At 47.3% G+C, this 26,577-nt stretch overlaps 1 protein-coding gene across 2 annotated transcripts in view; it reads left to right on the forward strand.

The window, feature by feature from the left end:
- LOC8042767 (ABC transporter G family member 21) overlaps positions 1-26,577 on the forward strand; it is a 254,406-nt gene that overhangs the window by 152,455 nt on the left and 75,374 nt on the right. For both annotated transcript variants that reach the window (XM_029980542.4, XM_029980543.3), the window contains exon 2: positions 8,558-8,790. In XM_029980542.4, the coding sequence (XP_029836402.1) occupies positions 8,558-8,790 (233 nt within the window). The remainder of the gene's footprint in view (positions 1-8,557; positions 8,791-26,577) is intronic.

A 26,577-nucleotide genomic window follows, 5' to 3' on the forward strand; every position in this document is an offset into this window, starting at 1 on the left:
TTGTGTCCGCAATAACGTTGTGGCCGCAGTAATGTTGTGCCCGCAGTACCGTTGTGCCTGCAGTACCGTTGTGCCTGCAGTAATGTTGTGACCGCAGTGCCGTTGTGCCCGCAGTACTGTTGTGCCCGAAGTAACATTCTGCCCGCAGCACCGTTGTGGCCACAGTACGGTTTGTGCACGCAGTATCGTTGTGCCCGCAGTAACGTTCTACCCGGAATAACGTTCTGTTCGCAGTACCGTTGCACGTGCAGTTTTGTTGGCTGCACACGCTACTAACAAGTAACCATGCACTCAGAAAAATACCGGTGTAACCTTACACCCTTTGTCCCATATAATACACTCGAAAACTTCAGCTCGACGTACAGCGTACTGACGACGATCTGACGATACTAACTTTCAGGGGAGGCTTGATAGCCGTGTGGTACAACTTATTAAAATAGCTAAGGTACGTGTTACTAAAAAAAAATAATGTTTTTTTTTTTTTTTTTGCTTTACTGCAAAATCTCCATGTTTCCTTTCTGTGGGTTTTGATACGTACTTTAGGTTTTTAATAAGTTATATCGCACCGTTATCAAGCCCCTCGTAAAAGTTTGGGCCGTCTGTTCGACTATAGTGCGTTGTATGTCGAACTGAAGTTTTGGGGTGCATTATATGGGACAAAAGGATGTAATGCGACACTATTTTTTAGTGTGTATGGTTACTTGTTATTCGAAACGGATCTATGTACGTCGCTCGTTACTCAAAAAGTAGCCGAGGAGTTTACTCTTTACAAATTTTAAATTTAACTTCCTCACTAGATTACTCGCTACTCACTTCGGAAGAAACTAGCGGTGCTGACGCTAAAACAATACGTTATTTTTAGCATTGGGCATCTACGTAATCAGGTGCATTATTTTCGGGTTCATAAGTTCCTTTAAAGGCCCTGTTGTTCCAAAGCAGCGTCGTGTCTTTCAGAGTGAATTGTTGTCTCTGAATTATCCTCGGTTGTTTTTTGGCTTCTGGATGGAAGAGGGTCTTATAGACTCTGATATAGTCACACCAAAACGCATATTGTCTGGTTTAGTTTTTGAGATCGTGTTGAACTCGGTTTTTAAATCGTCATTCGGAGCGCACTGGTCTGCATAAGGAGGGTATTTTCCTGGTAGCAGAGGACGGAATTATTCACGGACAATAACCTGGGTTTAGAACGAGAAAGAGAAGGCTAAGCTCGAATACTTTATCGCGTGGATTTAAAGGCGTTAAGTTGAATTGCTCTTTATATCGGTGAGCGCCGATGGACGTTCTCAATGGCCAAGTGCGCCGATAATCGGAAATTACCGTGGTCAGGAGGTGTCATCAACCCTCGCACCCAGGAATGAGATATTTTCGCTTCCGTTGTGAAGCTAAGCAAAACAAATGCACACACACACAAAAAGGACGGTTAAGTCAATGAAACCCCGTCTTGCGGAAGGAATTATTCGAAACTGAGGCGGCTATGCAGACAGACGTCTGCAGCGCTAAACGTAGCAGTGCTTTCCCATTTCGAATGTTCATCTGGTACTCCGGAGTCCCCGAGCGAGGATTGATTTTGTGCAATGCTCTTGAGACCAAATACTAAAGGGAAAATGTAACTCTCTCGTGCTCTCAAAATGGAACTGCAGATTGTAGCACAGGCGTGAGAAAAAGAGCAATCGAAAATTGCTCCGAATTTGAAGCATGCGAAACTCTTTTTACGCCAATCAAAAAATAAAAAGATGAGATTTACTCCCACGGAAAGCGTTAAAAGCACACTAAGCGTTGTTCGTTCTTTTATTTTTAGGGGTATATATATATATGTTTATTGAATTTGGGATCATATATTGTCTTATTCCAAAATTCGGAAAATTCCTAGTTTTTTTTGTTTTGTTTTTTGTGTCCGTTCAGTTTTACATCGCTGCTTTGTCACCGCAGAAGATAGGAAGTTGTAAGCAACTTGTACGGCGACCTCGCATGTGGTATGCGGCGAAGACCACCCCTCGCGCGCGCTTCTTTCCGAATCGGAATACCGCGCGAAAACAGGTGCTGCGTCATGCCACGCTCCGCGGCCCGAAGACGTTCGGCGCCCAGCCGTTCGGACCGAGGGCTACCGCACACGTCGAGCCTCGATTGGGGGGCCAGCCGTAGTTCCGATCGTTTGACCCGTCGAGCTATTTTCTGACAGCTCCGAATATCCGACCGACGGCTTCGTGCTTCATATGCTCCGTATTGCGCGAGTAGACCCTCCACCTTAAAGGCCGACGACCAGCGTCGAGATTCTGCGAGGCAGAAGATCCTCCTCGCCATGGGGGAAGAGGAAACAGGCAACGGTGGACAGGGTAGAAAGGGGGGGAGAGGAGGAAGCGGGGGAAAAGTGGAGAGCTCGAACTGGTCGTCGGTCTTTAACCAGTTTCGGAGGCTGGTTACCCTAAAGGTCAGGAACACACTCGGTGCACTTGGCAGAGCGAGGACGTTACTGCGATCATCGACCATTTTCCGAATCAACGGTCCGCGTGTTTTGGTGTAAAAGTAGCGGAGCGCAACATGGTGAGCGCGACCGAGCGATTGCTACTTCTTTTAGTCTTTCTATTTCAAATAAATATCTTTTGGAATGTGCTCATCGGGGACGGGAACTCGGGCTTTAAAATTCGGTTTCCGTGAATGGCACGTTTAAGGCCAATAGGAAAATGTGCCGAAGTCCTGTTTTCGCCGGCACGTTTGATTTTCGCGTGCCTCTTGCACCGGTGCAGACGTGTAGCCACAATCGCATTCGATTTGCGGGGCTGCACCGCGCCGTTTGATTAGGAAAAGTGCAGCGCCGTTTCTGAACCTACTGCAGACTCTCTGCACTTGGTCACTTTGGTGATGTAGCCCGGTGGAGCACAGCGGACGACGCTGTAGTAGACAATAACGCCGGAGAAAGGTGCACTTTTTTTAAATATATTTGAGAGAGCGCTGCACCTGAACTGCACCTTTCTGCACCGCCACTTAAGTATCACTTTCTCGCGAATCGAACGGACCCAATATCGCGAAATGTACGTGCTTTTACCAGAATTAAAGCGTTCATTTGTCGTCTTCCAAGTGGAAAACTCTCGCGCGCTCCATTTATTACACGCGTTGAATGTTCGCTACAGTTTTACATGCTGACGTTTTTGATGTCAGCAAACGTGCCGATGCACCCTCAAACCTTCTTGGCAAGGTAGACCTAATGTGGCCGCATTGATCTGTACAGAAATGCTGCTGGACCGTTGTAGACTCATTTTTCGGAAGCACGGGACGAAACCTGGGAGTGGGTTTTCCGGAAAGCTTGTCGTGTTATTGCAGACTACCCATTGGTCGTTACCCGCTGCCAATCATCGTCTACCAAATCTGTCCATGATTGGACAGATGATCGCTGTCCAATCATTTCCGTACGCTCGGTTTCGTTTTCCTAAATATTTGTGAGAGATATATTTCGAATTGCGTTCTGCCACACCCCCATGGATATTCTGAAAACGAAAGGCAGGGGGGCTTCTCGAAATGATTCCCATGCGCTCCTACAGTCTTTGACTTCTTCAGTGTCGTAACATCCAGAAGCACATGTGTGAACTAGCCTTGAAGTTTGAAAAAGGTTTAGGATGCCAGCCGCTCTATTTGCCTGCTTTTCTGTGAACAAGTTCTTCAAAGCGGTACATAGGCTTTCCGCTTACGCTTTCTGTGGAACTGTGAGCTTAATTTTAACACATGCCTAGGTAAAGTAGAGTGCGGTGGTACCGTTTCGTGCGAGATCTCGGTCTTTTACATAAGGCGGTGCACAATGATTTACTCGATGGCTCAGAGATGAAGAGCTGCTCACAGTGAACATGTCGTCAGCACACCTCGTACCAAGTAACCGAACAATGACCTGATGACGCCCGTAAGTTCTTCTCCTGGGAAAGTTGCCGCCAAGTTGCGATGCACCTTTTTCGAATGAAACTAGCGGCCTCGCTTTGTCTCTTAAGATATCTTGCCTAGTAAAATCCGACCCCATCTTGGGTTGAACTGTAGATGTCCCATTGCCGGTATGTATATGACGGTTTAGGTTGAATGTCATAGTTGAGTCAGCCACCGCCAAGTCATCCTTGGTGTGACAAATGTGAGCCATGTTGGAGCGCACCTATATCGTTTCGATCATCCAAGATATGGAGAACGCGCACATAGGCTCGAATACCTGAGCCTGTCAGAAAAAGACGCGAAAGAAAACAAATAAAGAGAAAGCATAGGGCGATGTTTTAACTCGCTCAACTCCCGTGCTTTCTTCCAGTGTCACTGTGTACAGCAGTGGCAACTGGTTCCAGTGGCCGCGGCACACCACACACTGGATCGGCCTCACACGAGCGAGCAGGTGTGTCGGCGTGTGGTCGTGCGATCACGCCTGCGTGATGCACGTTAAAGAACCCAGGTTATCAGTCGTACTATGGCTAAATTGTCATCTACGGCGGAGGCACCTGACGCCTTCCGAGGCACGCGTACCTCCCGTTGACGCGGCATCTACGTAGCGAATTTCATTTTGAGACCTCACCATCACTATAGGGAACGCGATAGCGACACCATGGTGCCACTCACTGCTACTGGTGAATAGATTGATATGTGTGTTTGTGGGTCGTTTAGATGTGCTCGGTTCAGATATGTCTATTTGATTTGTAAATCCTGTAACTCGTGCATGTCCGTACGCGTCACAGGGCGCGTATCTCCTTCGGTATTGGCATAATAGCAGAAGGACGTTTTTTTCTTCCTGTGGTTGTGGAGAGTCTGTTTTCGTCACTTTGTGTACGCGAAGTCTTGCACTGGGTAATGTTTCCTGGGAGGCACGTTCTTTGATTATACCAAGTCCTTGTTCGGGCTGTCTCGTGATGCGGGCGCCTCTCACTCAGTGATGTGATTGCCACGCCATTTGCGCTAAGGTGTTATATCCCGCTACATTTCTCTAAAATAAAGGTAATTTGCGCTAACGTTAAGCTACGTATTTCATTTCATTTAATTTTATTGACCTCAAGGCCATCCAGAGGTTGCATTTCACGTGGAGGGATTTCAAAAGCACATAATACACATCTTATTGTACAACAGTAAAACAAAAACACCCACCCAAAGAAGTGAAACCGGATTGCAGTAGATTAAGATGAACAGTATATGTGGTCAGTAAAGTGATGATAACAGAAGTTACGAAAGGTTATAACTATACACACACACAAAATAATACAATTATTCAACAACCTCGTGCGACAGTGGGTTACTGAGATACAAGCCAGCGTCAGCAATCATACAATGATCGGTTACGATATAATCAGATAAATTGTTTGTCATGGATGCAAGTAGCGAGTTTCACATAATAATGAAACTAATAGGTTAGACCCCGCTACACTGCGGGATCGTTACGGCACGCTTGTGCGAAATTGAGGAAATTTCAGGGGTATATATTTATTTTCGTATCGAACACTGACGGTACTCGAACGTTTCGCAATATTTCTCGTTGTCCCTGGTGTGTGCGGAGGAGTCGGTTAGCTTCGTTAAAGGGGTACTCGGGCTACTTATTGAGCTACCCCAACTAACTGCATTTCCGGAATCACCGGCCTTTACTCTTTTCGGTGTGCTATTTAGTGCCGCGAAATTCAAGAATAGTTATTGTGAAGTCAGCAAGTGAAAATGATAGCAAAACCGACATTCAAATATACCCGCGCCTTTCAGTGCTGTGACGTCGGGGGGAGGGGAGGGGAGGGAGGGGGGGGGGGGAGGCAGGCTTGCAGGTCGAGCGGGCCGTGTAAAAATTTAACAATGCCGAGCCTTTCCCTACCGAAAAACCCGGCATAACTTTTCACTATCTTGATTATAAAACTAGAAATTTTTCATCTGGAAACTTGAAATCCAGATTGCAGACAAAGGATTAATATCTGAAAAACTAAAATGTGAATAGAATCCAGATAAATTTCCAGTTCCATAATCCAGATAGCGAAAACTTATACCGGAATTTTCGAGAGGGTTGTTTCGAGCTGCCACGCGGGTGCTGGAGTGAGTTCCCATGGCGTTTATTTGACACTATGAAACTGCTTGTAATCAGTTGGGAACAACGTCAACAGTCCAAAGAGTGAACTCCCGCCTTCTCCTGCTGTCACTTTTTCATTGTTGCCAGTAGAGACTTTAAATTTGAAAAAAACACTGTGAGAACCAAAATTGAAAGTTCCATAACTTCGCGAAAAAATATTTTCCCCCAATATTTGCGTTACTATTTCACCAATGTTTGGTTATGTGTTGAGCAAAATTTCAGGCAAATCGGGGACTATGAAGGAAACGCCTGAGTACCCCTTTAAGTGCGTTTCTTAGCGCGCATCCGTGCGCTGCGGAGGAACGACACCCGCGGAGTAGACGGCGTGCTCCTGCGTTTCCCGCTTCGCCGCAGTGCAACCACCTGCTGAGGGGAAAAGCACCCTTCCAGAGCGGAATTGTTCACGCGCGTGCGTCAATAGATACAGGGTGCTTTTTCTTTCAAGCTTAACAGAATTTTTTCTCAAAAACCATTAAAGCTACATTAATGCTGTCTGCGCAGGTGAGTTATACGGCCAAGGGGACATAATAAAGAAGGCTAATCGTAACGATCAGTCGGCTAATTAGTTAAAATTTGTTAATTATCTTTTTAATTAATTAAAATATACATATAATTTCAATTAGAAACTTGTTGGGCGTCATCGAAAACCCATAAATTCGTCATTTTCAGAAAGACTTTGAGCGCGTGAGAAGCGTAGTAGTGCACTAAACTTAGCACTCGTGGAGCACGTACAAAGCTAGCGGTTGCGATAAGGCGCCTGCGCAATTTTTCCGTCTCTTATCTAGCCCCAGCCTTCTTTCTGCTCCACGAGCGGTAACTTTAGTACACTACCACGCTTCTCATGCGCTCAAAGTCTTTCTGCAAATTACTGATTTAGTGGTTTTCGATGACGCTGAGGAAGTTGCTAATTGGAACTATATGTCTATTTTCATTAATTAAAAAGTTAATTAACGAATTTTAACTAATTAGCCGACTGATCGTTATGATTAGCCGCCTATACTATGTCCCCCTGGCCGTATAACCCACCTGCGTAGACCGCATTAACTTAGCTTTCATGGTTTCTTTTTAAAAATTTTGTTAAGCTTAAAAAAAAAAAACACCCTGTATATATATATATATATATTTTATTTCTTTATTTTTTGTCGGGTACCTCCGCCTTGTGAATTTCCCTAAAATCATTATCATCTATCGTTAAGGAACTTGGGTGAATACTGATGTGAGTCCTCTGTACCTTGCAGTAAAATTTGAAATTTCCGAAGTTGAACCACGGCTGTGATGGTTTGTGCTATCTTGATGAGTTGCTTGCAACATTGATCGTTGTTTGTCTCGGATTCAAGATGTAGATATGAATAATTTCGGCGAACGAATATCGAAATAGCCCCAGGGACTGCTAAGCTGCAGTATGCGTTTAATTTCTATGCTAACGGGCGTTTTACATAAGTTCACAGGACACGATGAAATATCGCGCACAAAGAGACAAGGACAAAGGAGGAAGGAACACAGAACACAGACGGACGCGTTCCTACAGCCAGACAGGTCTGTTCCTCTTTGTGCGCTATTTTCCATCGTGCATGTCTAAAGGAGCTGTGCAACGATTTTAACCTTGAAAGAATTGGCATCTTCTACTTTTGACATTGTTCATCTTGTCAAGGACAGAAAACACACATCCTTCCTTCAAATAGTTGCTATGACAGGCTATAAATAAACCGGCCTCTTCGGCCAACCCGTTGCTCCCCGCGGCGTCTAGAGAGGTGCAAGGGCTAGTTGACTCGGAGACGTCACCCGATTCAAACCGTTCAGCCGTATTCGTCCATTCGTCAAGTACCCTGCCTGTCCACACTTGGATGGGTAGTCACAACCTTTAGCTATATCTTAGGTATTTGCACTTAATATATACTCATTAACACCGTTTTTATTCCGGTTAGCCTCTTTTCGTTCTGCGTGAACTCCGCGAGAACAAACACGTAGGGCTGTTTTTTTCTCGTCTGTGTGGCTTTTTGTTTAGTCTGGTGAATATTACGAATAAATTTTTCGGTATATGTATTTGATTCGACATTTGTGAGGAGTGATCCTGGCTAGAGTCACCAGACATCTACGCTCCGAGTTTCCGCACTCTTTTCCAATTCTCTGACGCCGTCACGACGGCCACCCGCCTGTTCGCGTTTCGTGATATTTGTTCACGTATACCAGCGGCTCGTGGCCGTCGCTATTTTTGTGTTTTTGTGTTGTGTACGAGTGCCGTTTGTGACAGTTATGGTCGTGAAATGCGACCCTCTGGGCGGTAGCTACGACGTTTCGAGGTCATCGCGGTATCATTGTGCTTTGTTGCGAACTGTTTTAGCAAGCGGAACGACTGAACGCACTCGTGAATATTCCCCTCGAGCACGTTGGCAAAAATTCAGGATAACCGACAACATCGATTCTACGCAATTATTCTGGCCGAATTGTATCGTTAACCTAGCTCGATTGAGAGTGGCTCTAACGGCGGTCGTTTCTCCTCGGCAGATTGGAGAGCTCTTCGAGCGGCGGGGGCGGAGGCTGCCGACTGGCCCAGGGCCCTTCCGGCTCCGGCTGCCAGGGCGTCGGTTCCTCTGCCGCCGCCCAGGCGCTCAGCCAGGCCCGTCCCGTCGAGCTGGCCTTCCGGGGACTGAGCGTGTCGTGCGGGAGCAAGGCCATCCTGCAGGACGTCTCCGGGCTCGTACGGCCCGGCGAGATGCTGGCCGTCATGGGACCCTCCGGTACGTAGAGCCCTCGCGTCTTGCTCCCTCACCTCTGTTTTGAAAGTATGGCACGTCCTTTTAAGCCATGCTCGCCCCATCCTTCGGCGTCAAAAAAAGAAAAGCGTTTGTGAGAGCCCGTTGAAAACGGCATCTCCTGCGGTTGACCAGCTGCCAATTTGATATCACCTCTCGGCTCCAGCTGCGTCGCCCGCAGCACCGGCAATTCTTGCGTCCTAGCTTGGCGCAGCTGTGACCTCTTTAATGTTTCGGCCTTACTCGGTGTTCGAGTAAGAAGTTTGAATGCTTTCTCCTGGTCCGTCCGTCTGAGGCGGCCCTTGTTGTATCCAGGAACCCGAGCAATGGACACAACAAAAATGCTACGAGTGAGAGTAAAAAAAAAAAGATATGTGGAGAAGGTGTTGCAGGATCCAGTCACGTACCAGGGGTTGCCACGATCGGCGGCTTCCTGTCAGCCATTGCACACGAGACAGGGCTGGAACGGGTCTTGCCACCGAGCGACCGGGCACCACCAGAGTCAGTGGTGGTCCCACAGGACAAAAGCGTCTACCCCGGATAGGCTATGCTATTTTCGTGTCCATATAGTGACGATTTTTCTGAATGTTTTATTTGAAGAGTGTAGTTCGTTTTTATAAAATAAATTTTGCAGCACGTTTGGCTTAATCTTGATTGGCAGTTGTTACTTAGGTTTGAGATACGCGACCAAGACTATTTTCGTCTTGGCCCAATTTGTGTCAAATTGCGTTGGTCAGTAACTCGGGGGCCATATATAGAAGGGCCAAGGACCATATGCAAATGTATCCACGCACAAAAAGCATGCTGGGAATGCAGGTACACGTGCTGCACGCGCTCGCATTGTCTGTATGAAAGATTTGAAGTAAATTATTGAGAAAAAAATAAAGCCGATTGGTGACTGATCGTGCAATGCGCCATTTCTTTTATATTGTTGCCGTAAACAAATAGTGCCGCAGACGCCACCATGTGCATCGCACGTAACTTACTACACGCGCAGTATGCATTTTGCTGCTTGTGAATTTTTGCGAAGGATCGATTCGTAGCAGAAATGCGCCGCGGTTGCTACTCAACTGACGTTATTATATTGTCCCCCTTTTTATAAATTAGTTGTTCTTAACAATTTAAGAAATGAAATAAATTTCCTAAGAAATTTGCTACTGCTAAGACACGCGCTACTCATATTATGGTCGGGTCCTGTAAGTTTCTCGTCCGATGGCAACAAACCTCCGCCTCTTGTTGGAATGGCGGCTCTTGTAAGCGCTCCGAATGTCTCCTTATCAAATTAATTTAATGGCATATATATACAGAAAACTTAACCGAACAAGTCTCGGTTGGCTACTCCGTGCAGGAAACGTGAGTGGTAAAATCGCAGATCACAAGGAAGAGAATAACAATGTAACCAAACACGTAGCGACGTATAGGATAGAGAATTTACGACGCTGGCTTTTACGAGTTTTGTAAGTTAGTATAAAGGCAATAAAACGCTCATTAAATGTCAATGCTGGCCGGCTTTGAAAACCCATTTGCCGTGCTCCGCGTTCCATAGTAGTAGTAGTTGACATGCTTTTCAGGCCTAGTCCATTTGCGCGTGCAAAGCGGTTCACTTGAAGGCACCTACAGAGCGTGGAAACAGGAAACGCAAGCTCCGCAATTGTTTTAGATTTGAACCACTATTGAGGATCGGCATACTTGGAAATGTTCCGCGAACACGTCTTCTGCCTCTCCTTGGAAAGGGAAGCGCAGTCGGTTTCGGAAGAGTGCGCCTTGCCTTGCAGGACGCTCGGTAGGTGCCTATAGCTCATGGCTCATAGTTCTTTCTCTGGAGAAGGATAATCGCTGATGACCTTGACGCGACCTCGGAATGTTCTCTCGCTATTCCCCTCGCGTCAACCATACTGGCGTAGATTACTTCAGACATGTAATTTAGTAAAAAAATACGAGCCTTTTTTGTTCTCCAAAGTTAGGTAATTGCATTCTTACCCATATGTAAGCCCTTTTCGTTCGTTCTGGCTACTAGTGGAAATAGATACGCGCACAGAGAACTTCGTAACTTTGCGTTTATTTCTGTATTTACGACTTATATCGCACTTATCCAAGGTGAAGCCGACGTTGCGGCAAACATCCTGTTCCGAGCAGAAATTGCTAGCTTGCAGACACTAGTCTGTCAACAGATTGACTTTGCTGCCATGGCTACGACACAGCAGGGCAATGAGCTGACGAAACTTCAACTTTCTTCATCTTTAAGATTCGAGGCCACCCTCTACCATTTCTTACTCAGACTTTAATTCGTGGTAGGCCAACAGGTCCTCGCCCATATGGTCCACTTGACTCACAAGGACCAGTCTTCAGAGCTCTTCACCGACTTCCTCGTCCCGGAATCCTGGCTATGCGGAAGCTGGTCACATCGCACTTCATTTGCTCAAGAGTGAATGCACATCATGTCATGGGCGCGTTCCTGTCAGAAATACGAACGTGAGAACTCCAGCGTCACACCAAAACTTTCCTGCCGGCCTATCCCTTACCAGATCAGCAATTCGGTCATATCCACATTCACCTGGTTGGACCTCTTCCGCCATCTAGCGGTGACACGCATTTACTTGTCTCCGTACACCGCTTCAAGTGCTGACAGGAGGATATCCCCATAGATGACATTACAGCATCTACCGTGCCTCACGCTCTTATCAAGGAAGGGGTCGCACGGTTTGGCGTCCCTTGCATCATCACCACAGATCGTGGCCTGCAATTTGAGTCGAGCATTTTGCTGACCTCCCACGTCTCCTTGGAGGCGCTCCAATACGCCCCACATCATTTATTCCTCGTACAGCTTCGGACTGGAACGGCCTTTCCCACCAGATTGCTGCCATCAGCTGCCCATCGACCTTCATGGGACACATAACCCATCGCCTATTACAATAATCTGTGGCATTAATGATTTTTTTTTTGTTGTGCCCACCCCTCATGTAATACCTCTCCCTGAGGTCTTTAATTAAATAAAATGATTGATTAAAGTGACCATAATACCCTCAATGTAAGGTTATGGTAGAGTGTTTTCACTCTCACTTAAAGACCGGACTCCAAGCCCATGACACAACTGAGGGACTGAAGTACTTCCAATAATACCGCCCTTGGTCTGTCTTCCAGGGATATCTGGGCTGTTCATCAGCGAAGCTTGTATACGGCGCAACAATAAGTCTTCCTGGGTAATGTTTCTAAGAAACATCCACGTACTCAACAACGGACATCGCAGATTATGCAGCTCGACAATTCAACACGATGCCACTCGTACAACCAGTCGAGCCACGAGCCACATCTCAGCGATGTGCATTCATAACGAAGACCTCCACTCGTGCACACAGCTGTTTGCAAGAAGAGACAAAGCTAGAGAATCACTCGATCCACAGTATGAGGTTCCCTACAAAGGAATTCATCTGGACACGAAGGCGTCTACCTTGGACATTTATGAACGACCGGAGGTTGTGAGTGCAATCGCCTGGAAGCTGGGCACATCGGTAAGACTACGGCGCCATGTGTAGCCAGGCCTGTGAAGCATGCGCACTGGGCAACCCGTATCGACGCGAGACCTGCAGATAGTAACACTCGCCCAGTTTCTTTTCAAGAGAGGGAGCACCTGTGGCGGATCCCTACAGCGAAGAAGTCGATGACGTTGGAAGTCGCGCGAGCACGGACCCCAATTCGGCACTGGCCGTTCTTACTTTTGAGTCTAACAACTCCCACAATTCTTTTTTTTCGCCCTAGCATCGGCCCTTCGCGCACCTTCGGGCCGACACGACGGTTGGGCGGCCTGCGGCGATTGTCCCGAGGGGCCCACGAGGACCGTCTGTCCGTCCGTCCCGCCCACTTCCCAGCGAGTGCCCGGGGTGCACCTGTCGTCGTCGGTCCTTGGACGCACATGGCGAGCGAGCCGGTCTCGGGGTGACCAAGGACGGGCCCTGCTCCGGCGGCAGGTCCACGGGCAGGTCCGGAACAGCCGGAAATTTACGAGAACCGTGGAGCGCCGCAGAGCGCGTGCACCTCGACCTTCCACTCCGTCGGGACTTTGGAGAAGCGCCGACTGTGCCCCCGAGGGCGACAAACCCCGCGGTTCGCCGTACCCTTCTCGATGCGCTTTTTCTTTTTATCTTGCGCGTGTGTGCGGGTTTAGCTTTGTTCTCTTCCCGTCGCTCATTTTGCCCCCGCATTCCTGGCGCGAACGGCCCCCTTTCTCTCCAGCCGCTTCTTCTTAATGCACCCCTTTCCACCCGGCATTGCCGATCTCTGGCCCGCAAGCATGGTGCCGCTCCCGCCTTTTGCCGTCCCCTCGCTAGGCAGGAGGAGCACCGCGCCGCGAAGGGGAAAAGAAGGCACCTACAAAAGGCGGTTCCGAGGGGTGGTGGCACGTCTCGCTAAAAGTTGGTCGGCAAGCTTTGGGTCGTCGCTTCGCTGCTCCGTGTGCGTTATCCAGGCAAACTCGCCTTCGATCTGACGTCATCGCCGGATGAATCTGCGGCGCCGGCGTCAGCATCCGGTTACGTGCTGCCGAGCGTGGATTGCGACGCCCGAAAATAGCTCGGCGTAAAGATGAATGGATGGCACGACAATGCGCGCGGGGAGCTCTTCGGAGAACAGTTGGCGCGACTCACTGAACTCTCCTCGTGGCGAATAGGGAAACTTCTTCGCTCGTTACATGGCGAAAAAAAAAGTGAAATAATTACTTTGCTTAGTGGCTTATGTTCAGAAATTGCAGGTTCATAAGGTTTCGAGAATGTGTGAGCACGTGCTTGAGCGAACACGGGTACCCCCTCGAGCAAGGAAGCCAGATCCTTCTGGCTCCATTGAGCTGCAGTGACCTTGACTGAGCCCCTCCTCCCCCAACGCCCCTTTTGTGCCTATTGTGCCTTAATTATATTTCAGCCTCATGTTCGTTCAAAGGTGCTTCTTCCGTCTCCTTCCTAATACGCACATCGTTTCATCCAGGCAATCCAATCCTCGAATACAGTTTTCTGCCATCTGGCGGCACTTATTTCGGAAACAGAAATTAAATTTGGGTCACCTCTTGTAAGTATTTCGAAGACCTGAAATTTCTCGTTTAATTGCCAGGCTACTTTTTATTTTAATTTTATATTTTGGTTTGCGAAAGGTGGGCATACATACTATACCATTCAGATGAACGAGGCAGCTGCACCAAGCCAATGTATACATTAAAATATAATTAAAATTAAAATACAAAGAAAGTGAAAACACAGGATACAACAACACTCGGCTTTCACGTCACGCCACGCTGGTGGCACCGCTGTCGGCTCGGCGCATGCGCAAATTACTCTTCACGCGAATCTGGTTCCTGCGCGCGCGCAGCTGGTGATCAGACACTGACTTGTTCGCAAACAGCGCGCTGGTCCTGTGAGCCGCCATTGCTGCCCTTTACATTCGATCACTCCGGCGCTTCGAAGTTCCAACCTCAGCTCCAATGAACCGTTTGCGGTCGCGAGTGTGAGGTAATGGGTAATCGCAGCTTAAACGCGTAAATCGCGTCCGGTGGTCAAGACGTGCTCTGTGGTAGCTCGCTGAACCTGCACTGGCATTCAGGTCTTGTATACCACGCTCTCAGCACTAAGCATGCTCCACAGGCGCCCATAGACTGTCCATAGTTTAATGTCAGCGTACCGACTCTCCAATTAAAAAAAAGAGGAGCGATGAACGGCGTCGACTTCGATACTTCGACGACTGTACTATCATAATACCGCTACCTGTATGGTAAAGAGGCGTCAGTTAATCGCGAACGGTGCGACTAATTTACGCGCTTCACGTTGGATGCCGTCGTTTTGCTTGATTTTACGAGCACAAGAAACAGCTTGCACAAGAAAAAGTAACGCTAGTGTGGGAGGTCTATCATATAATTCTAACGAATTAATGGTTAACCACGTTAAGTCATGCGAGCAGATGCGACAAACTGAAGATGGCAGATTTGTCACCACTGTCGCAGTGCGTAACACACTGCTCGTCTGTCTTGGTAACAACACTTGACCGTTCGCTCTTGTGTTACTCGTATAGATTACAGTGACGTGATTGTTGCGCCATTCGCGTCAACTTGCTTACCCTTGCTACATCCTGCTAGATTTCAAGGAAATGCGAGGAATTTAATCGCTCTGGCAAGGAAGGGAAAGGGGGGGGGGGGGAAGGGCGGGAGTGACTTATATTTATGTATTTGATTTAATTCGTCGGCGTGACCGAGCGATGGTGCCAAAAATTGCCGACGGCGCAAAGAGTAAAAACACGTCAGAAATGCTCGGAGCGGCGTCAAATTTCTCAGGGAGGTTCCTGTAAACAAAATAAATTAATGGCTTTGAAAAGAAAATTTGCTAGGTTTCGGTCTGGGCGGGAATGGAACCCGGGCCTCCAGGGTGCGAGACGAGCACGCTTCCCTGACACCATGGCGGCTTCACGGCTCTGGCTGACTAAAGGGGTGCCTATAGTGCGTGCGTCATTGCACACGTCACGTTGCAGCCACCTGGCTGACTAAAGGTGTGGCCTAGTGCGTGTACCTCATCACATCTAGAGCAACATGCATCGAACTCTCCTTTCACAACAAGAACGCCGTGAAAGACTTGAAATACTTTTCAACGTACTTCACCGACCATAAGGCAATGGTCCTCTCAATCGAACTCATTTCACCTCTGCCGACACCACCGCAACCGTTACGACACGAGGATTACACGCCAGACTTTCTGATAACGAAGACATTGTCGCAACCGAAGATGGCAAGACCACGACAGGCCTTCCATCAGACATAGAGGATCTCGTAGCTTGAAATAAAATGCATCGTTCTGCAGCAAAATGATACGAATGTTTCCGGTCTGTGGCCAGCGTGTACGCAAACACACACACACACACACACCGAACCAGCAGAAAGAACTTTAATGCATGTCGAAACATCAGTCGAAAACATTTCACCATAGGGACTATAATGATTTCGTATTCCCACTCGTAACCAGTCGTAAGTGTCTCTGCCGAATTTTTATTGATACTTTATCGCCTGGAGGAGATTTTGTATGGGGTATAAGAACTTAAGTACAGAAAAATAACAAGAAATTAACGGTGCCAGCAGGTAGAACAAGATGTATGTAAGAAATTGTTTTGGCAAAACCTTATTGTACAGTTTTAGAAAACACTGGTCACACTAAACATCTGAATAATAATTGGCGACACGCACATCCCAGAAACCACGAAAACACACACACAAACAAACACACACACACACGCACGCACGCACGCACGCACACACACACAAACATTTATGAATAATAATAAGAAAATTCACGAGAAAGATGCATAGTCGGTTATTGTAGCAATGTCATTTTGCAGAGAATTCTAATGGTTTACGGCCGTTGAGAATAAGGAACATTTAAACAAATCTATCTTACGTAAGTACTCGGACAGGGCCATGTCGCTTTGTGTCCTAGATGAGTAAGGCAGAGGGCAGCGGCGGCATATGTAGTGAGTTTTATCCATGTTAGAACGGTCGTCCGATACACTGAACAAAAAAAGTTAACCGATTGACCTTACGCCTAACTTCCAAGGTCAGAGGTCGCATAGAGTTCAGAGACGGTACGACGGTACTTACTTTTCACATAAAATGCAAGCTTTTTATTTGAACTCTTTCATTTAAATAATATCGGAGACCCTATAAAGGGTCCCATACAATGTCGGGATATTCGCATACTTACCTGACGAAGGTTTTGTGAGCTGATGAAAATAATCCCCTGAAAAGGGGAACAAGGGGGACAAAGGACAAGCACAAATCTCCAAACACAGCTAGGTGACCGGCGCGCGACCGAAAACATCCGCCTGGTCCTCGTACTTTGGCAGAGAAGGAGGATCATAAAGAAAATGCACTAGAATGGGAACACGAGCACAACTAAGACAATTCATAGCAACTTTCAGCGTAGGAGCTAAAGCAGAAGTAAGAAGCGCACGCTAGCTAACATTACTGCACAGATAGATAGTCGCAAATCAATCAAACAGTTTGCAGTAGTTAGTTTTAGTATTCCGTATAGGAGCCAACGCAAGCGGTGTGCTTTTTGCGCTGCGTGTTCCAAACTGTCCGTTCGCGGAACCCAAACTGCGTCTTGGATTGGCGCATGGAGGCGACTCGCATGGGCAGCGTGCAACACGCTCCGCTAACGCAAAAGCACAGCGCTTACGCAGTGTTAAAACTCTCTGTTATATACACAACACTGTGCTGTCTTAATCACAATTAGCGGGAACACGGGAGCTCGGGGCACCGGGTATACTGTCGGAGCCCTCTTAACGACCCGGCGTTCAAGTCGCAGCGCATCCGCAACGTTGCAGTTGCAGCTGCGCACCTGGCCGCTAGAGTGCTCTGATATAGTACCCGATGCCAAGGGCTCCCGCGTTCCCGCTAACTCTGATTGAGATCTATACCTAAAGGCATCGGATTTTTTGGTGTATATTATTCGCCATATCAGCGGGCAATACTAGGCCAATTAATGTTTCTATTTATTTTACTAAATTCGGTTTTAATCGTCATTTATTTTATTCACCATGAAGTTTTCAAGCATTTTCGGCACTTTTGGCCTTGACGCGTGTTCGTTCGCATGCGTTCAAATTATGGGGTGAGCACGGAGCGGACACGAGTACGTTTTGGAATAACGATATTTTATTGGAAGGCGATAATAATGTCAAAGGAAGGTATACTTTCACGTTACGACTTGAGCAATTGTCGCAGCGCATGCACATGAATACATTCCAAGGTTTCCATCACACAATCGGCGGTGATTCTTTCTATCACCCGAACCTGGTAGAAACTGCCTTCAATGTAAGCGCACGGACAAAGGACGTGCCATCAGCTTGAGCGCCGTAGCAGAAAGACAGTCAAGACGATCAAAATCGCCTTTCCAGAACGGGATGGCACGCGCGCCCTTCCGGACAGCAAAACACTCCGCAAATTCTTTAACACCGTGCAGCGTATCATATCGTTATTCCCAACCCTACAGAGTATGCGCTGTAAATCTTGATAGTCATTGTAGAGCTCGGACTTCTAGTTTGAGCTGAGAATAGGAGCTACGAACCAAAAAGACACAGTGGATCATTGCTGAGCTGTATTTTTCTATTGACTGATATGACTCGGTCCTATTCTGATACCCTTTAAGCAGTAGCTTCCTGTAGACAGAAAACAATCCTTCTGGATCGCCTCGACCAATTTCATCCACAAGGTCGAGCAAGGCGTCAACTCTGGGGCATGCCTGGTCATGAATTCTTTTTATCTTGCCACCGAAGAGCAACAAAGCCTTCAGTTGGACGGCAAGGACCTGGTAAACATCGCGGCCGGATTAGCACACCTTATAATATATTTTTCTTTAGTCGCTGCAAGCATGGTGCTGGCGTCATTTTTGGGAATTGGAACTTGATAAGGCGCTGCGCCGCTCGGCTTCCTAACATAGTACCGCCGTCTGGAGCTTATTGCATCTTTCGCCTCTGGCCTCTTGGTTGTAAAGAAAAGGCATCGGAGGTCTCCAGCCCTCGAGTATGTTACCAAAAGTTTCGGAAAACGATAACGGCCCTGGAAAGAATATATATTGTAAGAGGAGAACGGAGTGGATGAGCCGAGGACCTTGAATCCGAATCGCAAGGTTTAATGGCTCTAGGCGGTGTTCTTTTTCGTCTAACGGAGAGATTTTCAGCACTTCCTGGCGTCATGCCGCTTACTCTGACGTCATGCTGCTTAGGTGGCGCTGCTGTCTGTACGAAGGGCGCGCGCTGGCTCTTCACCTCGGGCGAATCTGGTTTCTGAGCATGCGCTGTGTCGACGTCTGGTGTGGGCCTTTGGGGTGCTGAAGAACGTACTCGTTGGACCAATCAACTGTCAGTCCTGTTCCACGTGACCGCGCTTTCTGCACTTACGCGCAGAGAGAGGATTCGGGTGATCGGGGGCAGGATGTTAATTGACGCTCCGATGAGCGCGTAGCTTCCAGCTCCCTGTCCGCTTGGCCGTCAACGGAAAATACAGGGGGATAGATTTTTTTTTTTTTTATTCGAACAAGTTTAACTAAGTGGGTGACAGTTACAAGAGTGGTGTCTTCAGAGTGTGTTCATGGGTTTCGACAAGCCGCTACGATAAACACACTAAATAATATAATATATATATTTTTTTTAATTTGATGGGTTATGTTTAGAGTTGTTCGTTTTCGGGTAAAACCCGATTTCACCCGATTTTTACCCGAACATGTTCCAGGAGAATCGGGTTAAACCCGATTTCTCCCCGAATTCCAAAACCACATAAGCAACCTATTTATTTTTACGCGGCACGGAGTTTAAGGTGCACACGCGCTAGCTACAATACCTCGGGACAACAGTGACCTATAGTTCATTTCACAAGCTGCGTGCAGCACTGTGGACGCTACACGACTCTCAACCAACCGCGCAACGAGCGTGCCTAACTCACCGTGACATTTTACGAAGGCCGGCTAAGGAAAAGCGACAATAGGCGTTGGGGCCTCGGAGGGACATTTCCGTATACACCCGCTTTGAAGGTGGAACCGCCTCGGCACGCCATGTAGCTTCGGCCAGCTTGTGAGATGCACTATCAATCCCCCTTTGACCGCTGAGGTGTCGACGCCCAGCAGGATCTCTCGGGTAGCATGGCCATCTCGCTGGGGTCCAACCTTTCTCTCGAGCAACGTCCGAGCCAGTCAGATCGGGGAAACTTAACAGGTTTATTCCATAGCGAAATATCTGATCGAAATAAGGCGACGGTCGGGGTTTTTCTTGACACCTGAGGGAGAGGAGGATTGCGTGGGCGGAGCTTCCCTTGAAGCGAACGACGGCAATCGGAGCTGGAAAACCCTGATGTCCCCCCGATTACCAGCTTGAAACAGACCCCTAATTTTAACGCCTCAGCGTTAAGAAGCTCGTAAAACGCTCTAATAAAAAATAAAAAAAAACGAATGTATTATTGAGTATAGTTGTAAATTTAACCCGAAAAAACCCGAATTTCGGAATGTTTCCAGAAAAAAACAGATTTCTCCCCGATTATCAGCTTGAAAAATAGAACCCGATTTTTACACCCCAAATTAAAAAAAAAAAATAATAATAATAATAAAACCCGAAAACGAACAACCTTTTTATGTTGCAGTTCTGATCTTACATGTACTCATTCTTAGGGACTGCACAAATTTAAACGCTTAGAGCAAATGCCTTTAGATTTCGGGTGTTCAACGATCGGTCTTCGCGTGTTTGTCGGGTGATTTCGAGGCGGGACTCGGAAAGGGCACCGCGAACAGCCGTCCGTAATAACGCGTGAGCAGAGTGACGTACTCATTTCGTGCGCCTCTTCATTACCTCGGCGGCGCGACGTCTCATCCTCCAAGGGGACAAGCTGTCGAGATCGTGACGAGCTGCGAGAAACGGACCACGTCACACTGCCACGCGTCATTGTGGAGGGCGTTCTCTCGGCGTCCAGTTTCGGGCGATGAAAGCCTCGCAGATATCGAAGCCATTGTGCTAAATTTTCGGCTTCGCCTAACGAAAAGATCGGACACGAGCGCGGCGTCAACATTCGGCTCGTGTTCAGTGAGTGAGGGGCACGAGTTACAGCTCTGACTTAGCACTCGTGACGAATCGTACCTCGCGATGGCATTGTTTAGCTGGCACTGAAAATTCAGCGTTTTTGTTATCTGGGAGGAGGGTGTTGCGAAAGGGTCAAAAGCTGATCGTGAAATATCCCCAAGCCCGTCGGAATTTTCCAAACTGTTTAAATCGATTCAACCTTCCGCAATAGCTGTCTAAAAAATCATTTAGGAGTTAGCGTATCTATAGTTATTGCGTCGTATGATCGGGAAGGCTAATCCCCTCGTCCAATGTCCGCCGAGCCTAATAAATACAAGGTGAAGACGGCACTTGTGGAACTCGGACCCCTTAAAAAAATATCTGTTGGAATTGCTGTCGTGACCGGTTATAACGAAGTCGGTCTATAACGAAATAGCGGCTACAGCGAAACGGTCACGATTTCCCGTTCCCTGTTGCACTTCGTTATAACCGAAGTCAGTTATAATGAAATAGCGGATATAGCGAAGTAATTTCCGATTCCCGCTGACTTCGTTATAACCGAGGTCTCGAAAGTATAGTCAAAACACCGTCGTGTCGGACGCTGATTCGCCAAAAGCTCGTTGACGCAAAATGACTCTCGTAGCCCTTGCGCCATTATAAACCCGCGATCACCATTACCCAACTCTCGAGGGCGCTTCAGAAATATATGGTGCGGCTCGACGTTTTCTGATCGGTTCATTTTGGGCCGCGGGTCTATACGAATGACGGAATGCGTCCAGGCTCGATCGGTGCGCTCTGAATTCTCTCAGTCATTCCCGTATCGCTACCGATTGACTCAAGTCGCGGCCACGCTGCGAATACATCAAAAACGGTGACACTGTCTGATGCGCGTTTCTTTCTTGTACGAAGGCGTTGTCACATTGGTCATACTGTCTGGAGAGAAGACTATACACGTGCATGGAGCATATAATTGTCACCGTTTTGTCGGAGAACACCCTGTCTTTTGCTTGATGTGCGAGAGCGGTGAGAGTGGTTTAATGAAATCAAACCCTAAGCATTCCTAATTTACCTATTCAAATAAAAATTCCGAGCTTTTGTCTCCCTCAAAAAGTTTTATTACATAACCACGCCAACATCTTTCGCTTCTCATGTCGTATTACACCTGAGACTGCGGTGGAAGAAATCGGAAGAACTTTCAGTAGAAGGAACAGACACAGAGAACGTCTCAAGAGACGTTCTCTGTGTCTGTTCCTTCTACTGAAAGTTCTTCCGATTTCTTCCACCGCAGTCTCAGGTGTAATACGACATGATTAGCTACCACCACCTCGCCTGCACTCTCACCGTCTTTTCACTAATCTTTCGCTTATCTTGTTCATTTAAAAACGAAAACAAATATATATTTTTTTCTTCCAAGGACTAGCTCAGTGCGTAACCACATTTTTCGAAATGCTCCCGGGGCTTCGAGGGAATAGAAATAATACAGCGATCGAGTGCCAAATGAATCTAACGCCCTCTAAATGAATATCAGAAATCGCTTTTGCAGCAAGCTCCAACGCTACTTTATCGGGGCTATTGGTGGTACATTTCGTGTTTGTGAATATATCGAAGGAAATACTTAACCCGATCAGAAGTTAAAATGAAAACTAGGATTATCCCGCTGTGTTGTGCGGAGTAGTTCAGCCCTCGATTAAATATGAAAAGCGATTTCGTGGGATGTGGGAAATATGTTTGGACAATGCAGGGACCGAGAGTCAAATAAGAGTTATTTCGTCACTCTCTCATTATGTTTTTAGTAAGTCAAACGTCCCGAACGCTCAAAACAACGCTTTTTTTTCTTGTTTTTTCCCCGCGTTGGTACGGGAAAGGCTACACGATGTTGATCTGCAAGAAAAAAATATGCATGCTTTTCAGCCGAAACTTTTGATTTCATTGCACGTTTCCCCCTTCACAGTTAAAAAAGGACCACACACTCGCTTATTCGCACTAAATTACAATGTCAAATCATGCATTTTTAAATTTTTTTTTTGTTTTATGTTGTTACAGCCGTTGGGCCATCGCTGTAAATAAACACTGCGTCGGGTAACTTGTACCCTAAAAACACTGTGTAAAAAACTTAAAAAAAGCTCGGCAGTTATATTGCCACCTGTGTTGCCGTTGGTGGCTAATTTGCACCGAATCGGCTACTTTCAAGTCTGTCTGGCGACAAAAAATTTAGTTTGGCTCCCTGGCCTCCCTAACTACTTTTTGACCACCTTTTAACTTAAATTCTGGCGTATTAGAAGCAAAAAAGAAAAGTTAGTGTTTTCAAACAGGCAGAAAGATGACGCATTAATTTTAATATTACGACGGGCTTTTGAAGAATACCAAGAAAGACCTGTCACTTTCTCGTCAGCACAATACTGGACAAAGAACTAATCACAAAGCTAAGGTGAACAAAAGCATTAGCTTCGTCAAAATCAGTAATTCTTAGCAAATTTATTTGTTTGTGTTTACGAAAAGGCAGGAAGATGACACATAATTTCTGGGCGTTGCTACGGGCTTTAATAAAATTATGAGAAAAAAAAAAAAGACTCGACACATTCTAGTTACCATGATACTGAGATATCATGATACGTAAGATAAACATAAACACCAGCTGATGCTTCGCTAAGATAAACAGAAGCGCATTCAATGCTTCGTCCGCCCTTCGAAGGCTCAATACCATCATTCCAGGAGCCACAGAAAGCACCAAGAACCGCGCGGACATAATAAAAATTCCACCTCACTTATTTTTAATGCCTTTATTATGAGCACGAATCAGAAATCCCGCAGCTGCGCTGTCTGTTTGAAGCACCTTGGGACCATACGACCTGCCTAAACCCTTGGCATGGAGCGGCCTCGCAGAACGTTTATCACTGCGCGTATGGAACGCGGGTTCCGAAAGCGCGTTCTCTCAAGTTTCGTAAACAAGAGCTGACTTAACAAACAAAATAAAGCTCGACGTCCTCGTGACAATGCTGAGACTAAAGTTTAGACAGCAATTGCAAGAAGAAAACAAATTTTCGACATTTGACGTGCCCGTTGAGCTTCTTCAGCGAATCAACCTGAATTACACTAGATATGGTCGGAGTGTTTAATCTTGACTGGGGGTGCCCAGACTCCAGATTCACATTTTCCCGAATTTTTTACTTTTTTTTTTTTTTTTTGTACAGAGCCTCATTTTTACATATTTATGGCACATTTAATTTTTTTTAAATACGGTGGCGACATATTGGCGCGAAAATAAATAAACTTACTACTTTGAACTCGTGTTTTGGCTGCTTCCATCGACGTCCCAACGGCAACACTGTTTGCCACAAATCTGTTGTAGTCTGTTCCTCTATTTCCGTAGTTTTTTGTTAAAATATATATTTTTCGGTTTGTGTCCTTTCTGTAAAATGACTGACTTTCTGTTGTCCAGCATAGTAGAAAAAGTGCCTGTACTTACAAATGTGACTTTTTTTTTTTTTTGAGTACAAAGCGGGGTTTTTGTTTTGAAAGTTTTAAATTTTTTTTTCAGGTTGCAGGGAATTTTTTTTTGTATATTATATTGTTAACAAACATTGTTTCATAAAATAATTTAATTTATCTATGGCTTCGTTCACTGATTTAATGATGATCCGTTTTGCAGGAATGAGGAGGCTATGTATTTATTATTTTACTGCAATCGGATTTTGTTTACTCTGCTTATTCACCGAAAATTGTTTGGGATACGGGAATAACATAAGCAGTTTTCTTACAGATAACGGGGCGTTTAATAGAATGTTTAAGAAAAACGACGTTTTTAGTGTAATAAAACAGTTTCTTTCTTTTCTTTTTTTTTACCTAGAATACAAGTATCTTTAGACCGTTTATTTACAAAAAAAAAAAAAAAAAAGCTTGGGTCTCGACGAATTACGTGATTACTGTTGTTTAACCTATAAGTTTGAACATTTTGACCAACATTTTTTCGTATATTTTCTGTTACATTTCAAACTTTTTTTTTTTTTTGGACTGTATAGATGGTTTGTGGTCCCGGCTAGACAGGTTTACATTGCGGACGCTAGAGGCGCTCGGTCTAGTGCGCGTACGGCATGCACGTTAGGAGTATCTGCGGCAAGCATCGCACGCACCAACGAGCTTTCCAGCGCAAGAAGTTTGGCAGGCAGTTGGGCGCCACGTGCTGCAGCAGCCGCGACGGCGGCAGCTGGCTCCTCCGCTGTTGGGGGAAAGTGGAGGAGTGGACCGGGGGCAAAAAACTGGGTCACGTCTCGAGGGGAGAAAGTCAGGCCGGGGGACCGGAGGCTTCGTCGCCCCCCTCTCCGGGCGCGCGCCCCTCGCTTTTTATTCGTATGGGCGACATTCCCCGCGATTCGGCACTTTCTCCCGGAGCTTCGACCCGGTTCTCATCGCCGCCGGAGAAAGTGAGCGTCCACAAAAGGAGCCCCCCTGCCCTTTCTCGGGCCGAATGCCGGAGGGAGACGCGCGCGGCGCCGACAGATGGCGCTCGTGCACGTTCCGCCGGAGCGCACCTGAGGGCCGCGACACACTTTCGGCGTGAGCCCCGATGCACTTCCGGGACCCCCCCCTCCCCCGTTTAATTTATTCCGCGAGAAATTGAACCGTTAGTTTTTTCCTTCTTTCGGGGGACCCCCCGCTTGTGTGGCGTCTGGGCGGAGGGGCCCCGCGCCAGGCGGGGGGCCGACCTCATTCCCAGGAGGAACGGGGGACCCCCTCGCGCGACCCCCGCCTCTGTCCCGCCGAAACAAAGCTGCTCCCAGCGTGAGATATCGGGTGTCTTCCTGCCTGCCCAGTGATCAGCGCCCAAGACGCGGCCCAGCCGAAGCCTATTAGCGGAAAGTAGTCCAGGCGCGCGACTGCGCCACACGACGGGCCGCGGGGTCATCGCTGCTGCGGGCCGTGTCTGGGAAGCGCCTCGCGGTCTCCCGAGAGAACGTATAAGCTTGGCTGGCGAACAGCGAACATGACCAACATTCGAGGGGGCGATGATTGAGCGTTCACGCACCGCGGCTCGAAGGACGTGAAGCGAAAAGCTAGCGGTACAGAACCCAGCGATCTCTTGCCTGTTTCGACCTAAATGAGCACCTTGTCGGCACGTGGACGCGTATCCCTACTGCTCGATACACGTTGAAGACCTCGGGAGGCTGCCAGTGCTACTGCACAGGCTAACTTTTTCATGTACAGCGTGTGACAATGTCGCGATACACTGCCAGAATACCCCCCCCCCCCCCCCCCTAGCGTAAGACCTAAGCACACTTTATTTTAAACCGAAGCTTGTACGTGGCCATAGCATCGAGCCACCGGGGACGCTGCTGTACACTTTATGTCCTAAAATGTGTGCAGCGCCCTCAACAGCTTATTTGACGTGCTCTGGGAAGGATCTCATTCGCACCACAATCTTTAAAAATAAAGCATCTCACGAAGTCTCGCGATCGTGCCCTCATCTCCAACGATGTTGCAAAGGACAACCCCCCCCCCCCCCCCAAAAAAAAAAAAAAAAAAAAAAAGCGAGAGCGCTTTTTTTTTTTTGACCCAAAGACGTCACTGAAAGAATTCCCCGACGGCCATAGCTGTGCGCTCGAATTCTCAGTGCGCGCTGATGGCGAGCTTCCACAGTATTTTTGCAACGTTCACGCCGCACCATCGAGAGTGCCGGTCTTAGCAGCCTACTAATGTGAGCTCGTTCTGCACATGCGCTCTACACAGCACCCTCAAATATGGCGTCCGGTGAATACCCCCTCGAGTCCATTTACTATACACCTTTTCCACAAGGGCGCCGCCATCTTGAATGTCGCCACTCCTGGTACGGGTGAAAACATCGTTTTGATCTCTCCACGCCGCTCGAAGGTTTTCACGGAAACCTTCGAAAGGAACGAAAAGCGCCTGTTCACCCGCGTAGAATATGCTTGTACTTGAGGTCCATATTCGGTGACAGCTGAAGAATCTAGTGAGGGTGGGGTACTATGAATTCCCGAAGAATTCATGCCAACCTGCCAGCCATTTCTTTCTATACGGCATTGTAATGACTCCAAGGGGTTAACGACAACGCGACATACATATTTTTAATGCGTTAGCATTAATGCTTCGGTGCATTCAAGCCGTCTTTCGTTTGGACGGTCGTGGTTTGTAATGGACGGGACTGTTTTTCGTAAAGACTGCGGCGCGGCTCCCACCGTCCTCTTCTGCTTCGTT

The sequence above is a fragment of the Ixodes scapularis genome, unplaced genomic scaffold, assembly GCF_016920785.2.
Source record: "Ixodes scapularis isolate PalLabHiFi unplaced genomic scaffold, ASM1692078v2 PGA_scaffold1__304_contigs__length_218370807, whole genome shotgun sequence".
NCBI classification, from domain to species: Eukaryota; Metazoa; Arthropoda; class Arachnida; order Ixodida; family Ixodidae; genus Ixodes; species Ixodes scapularis.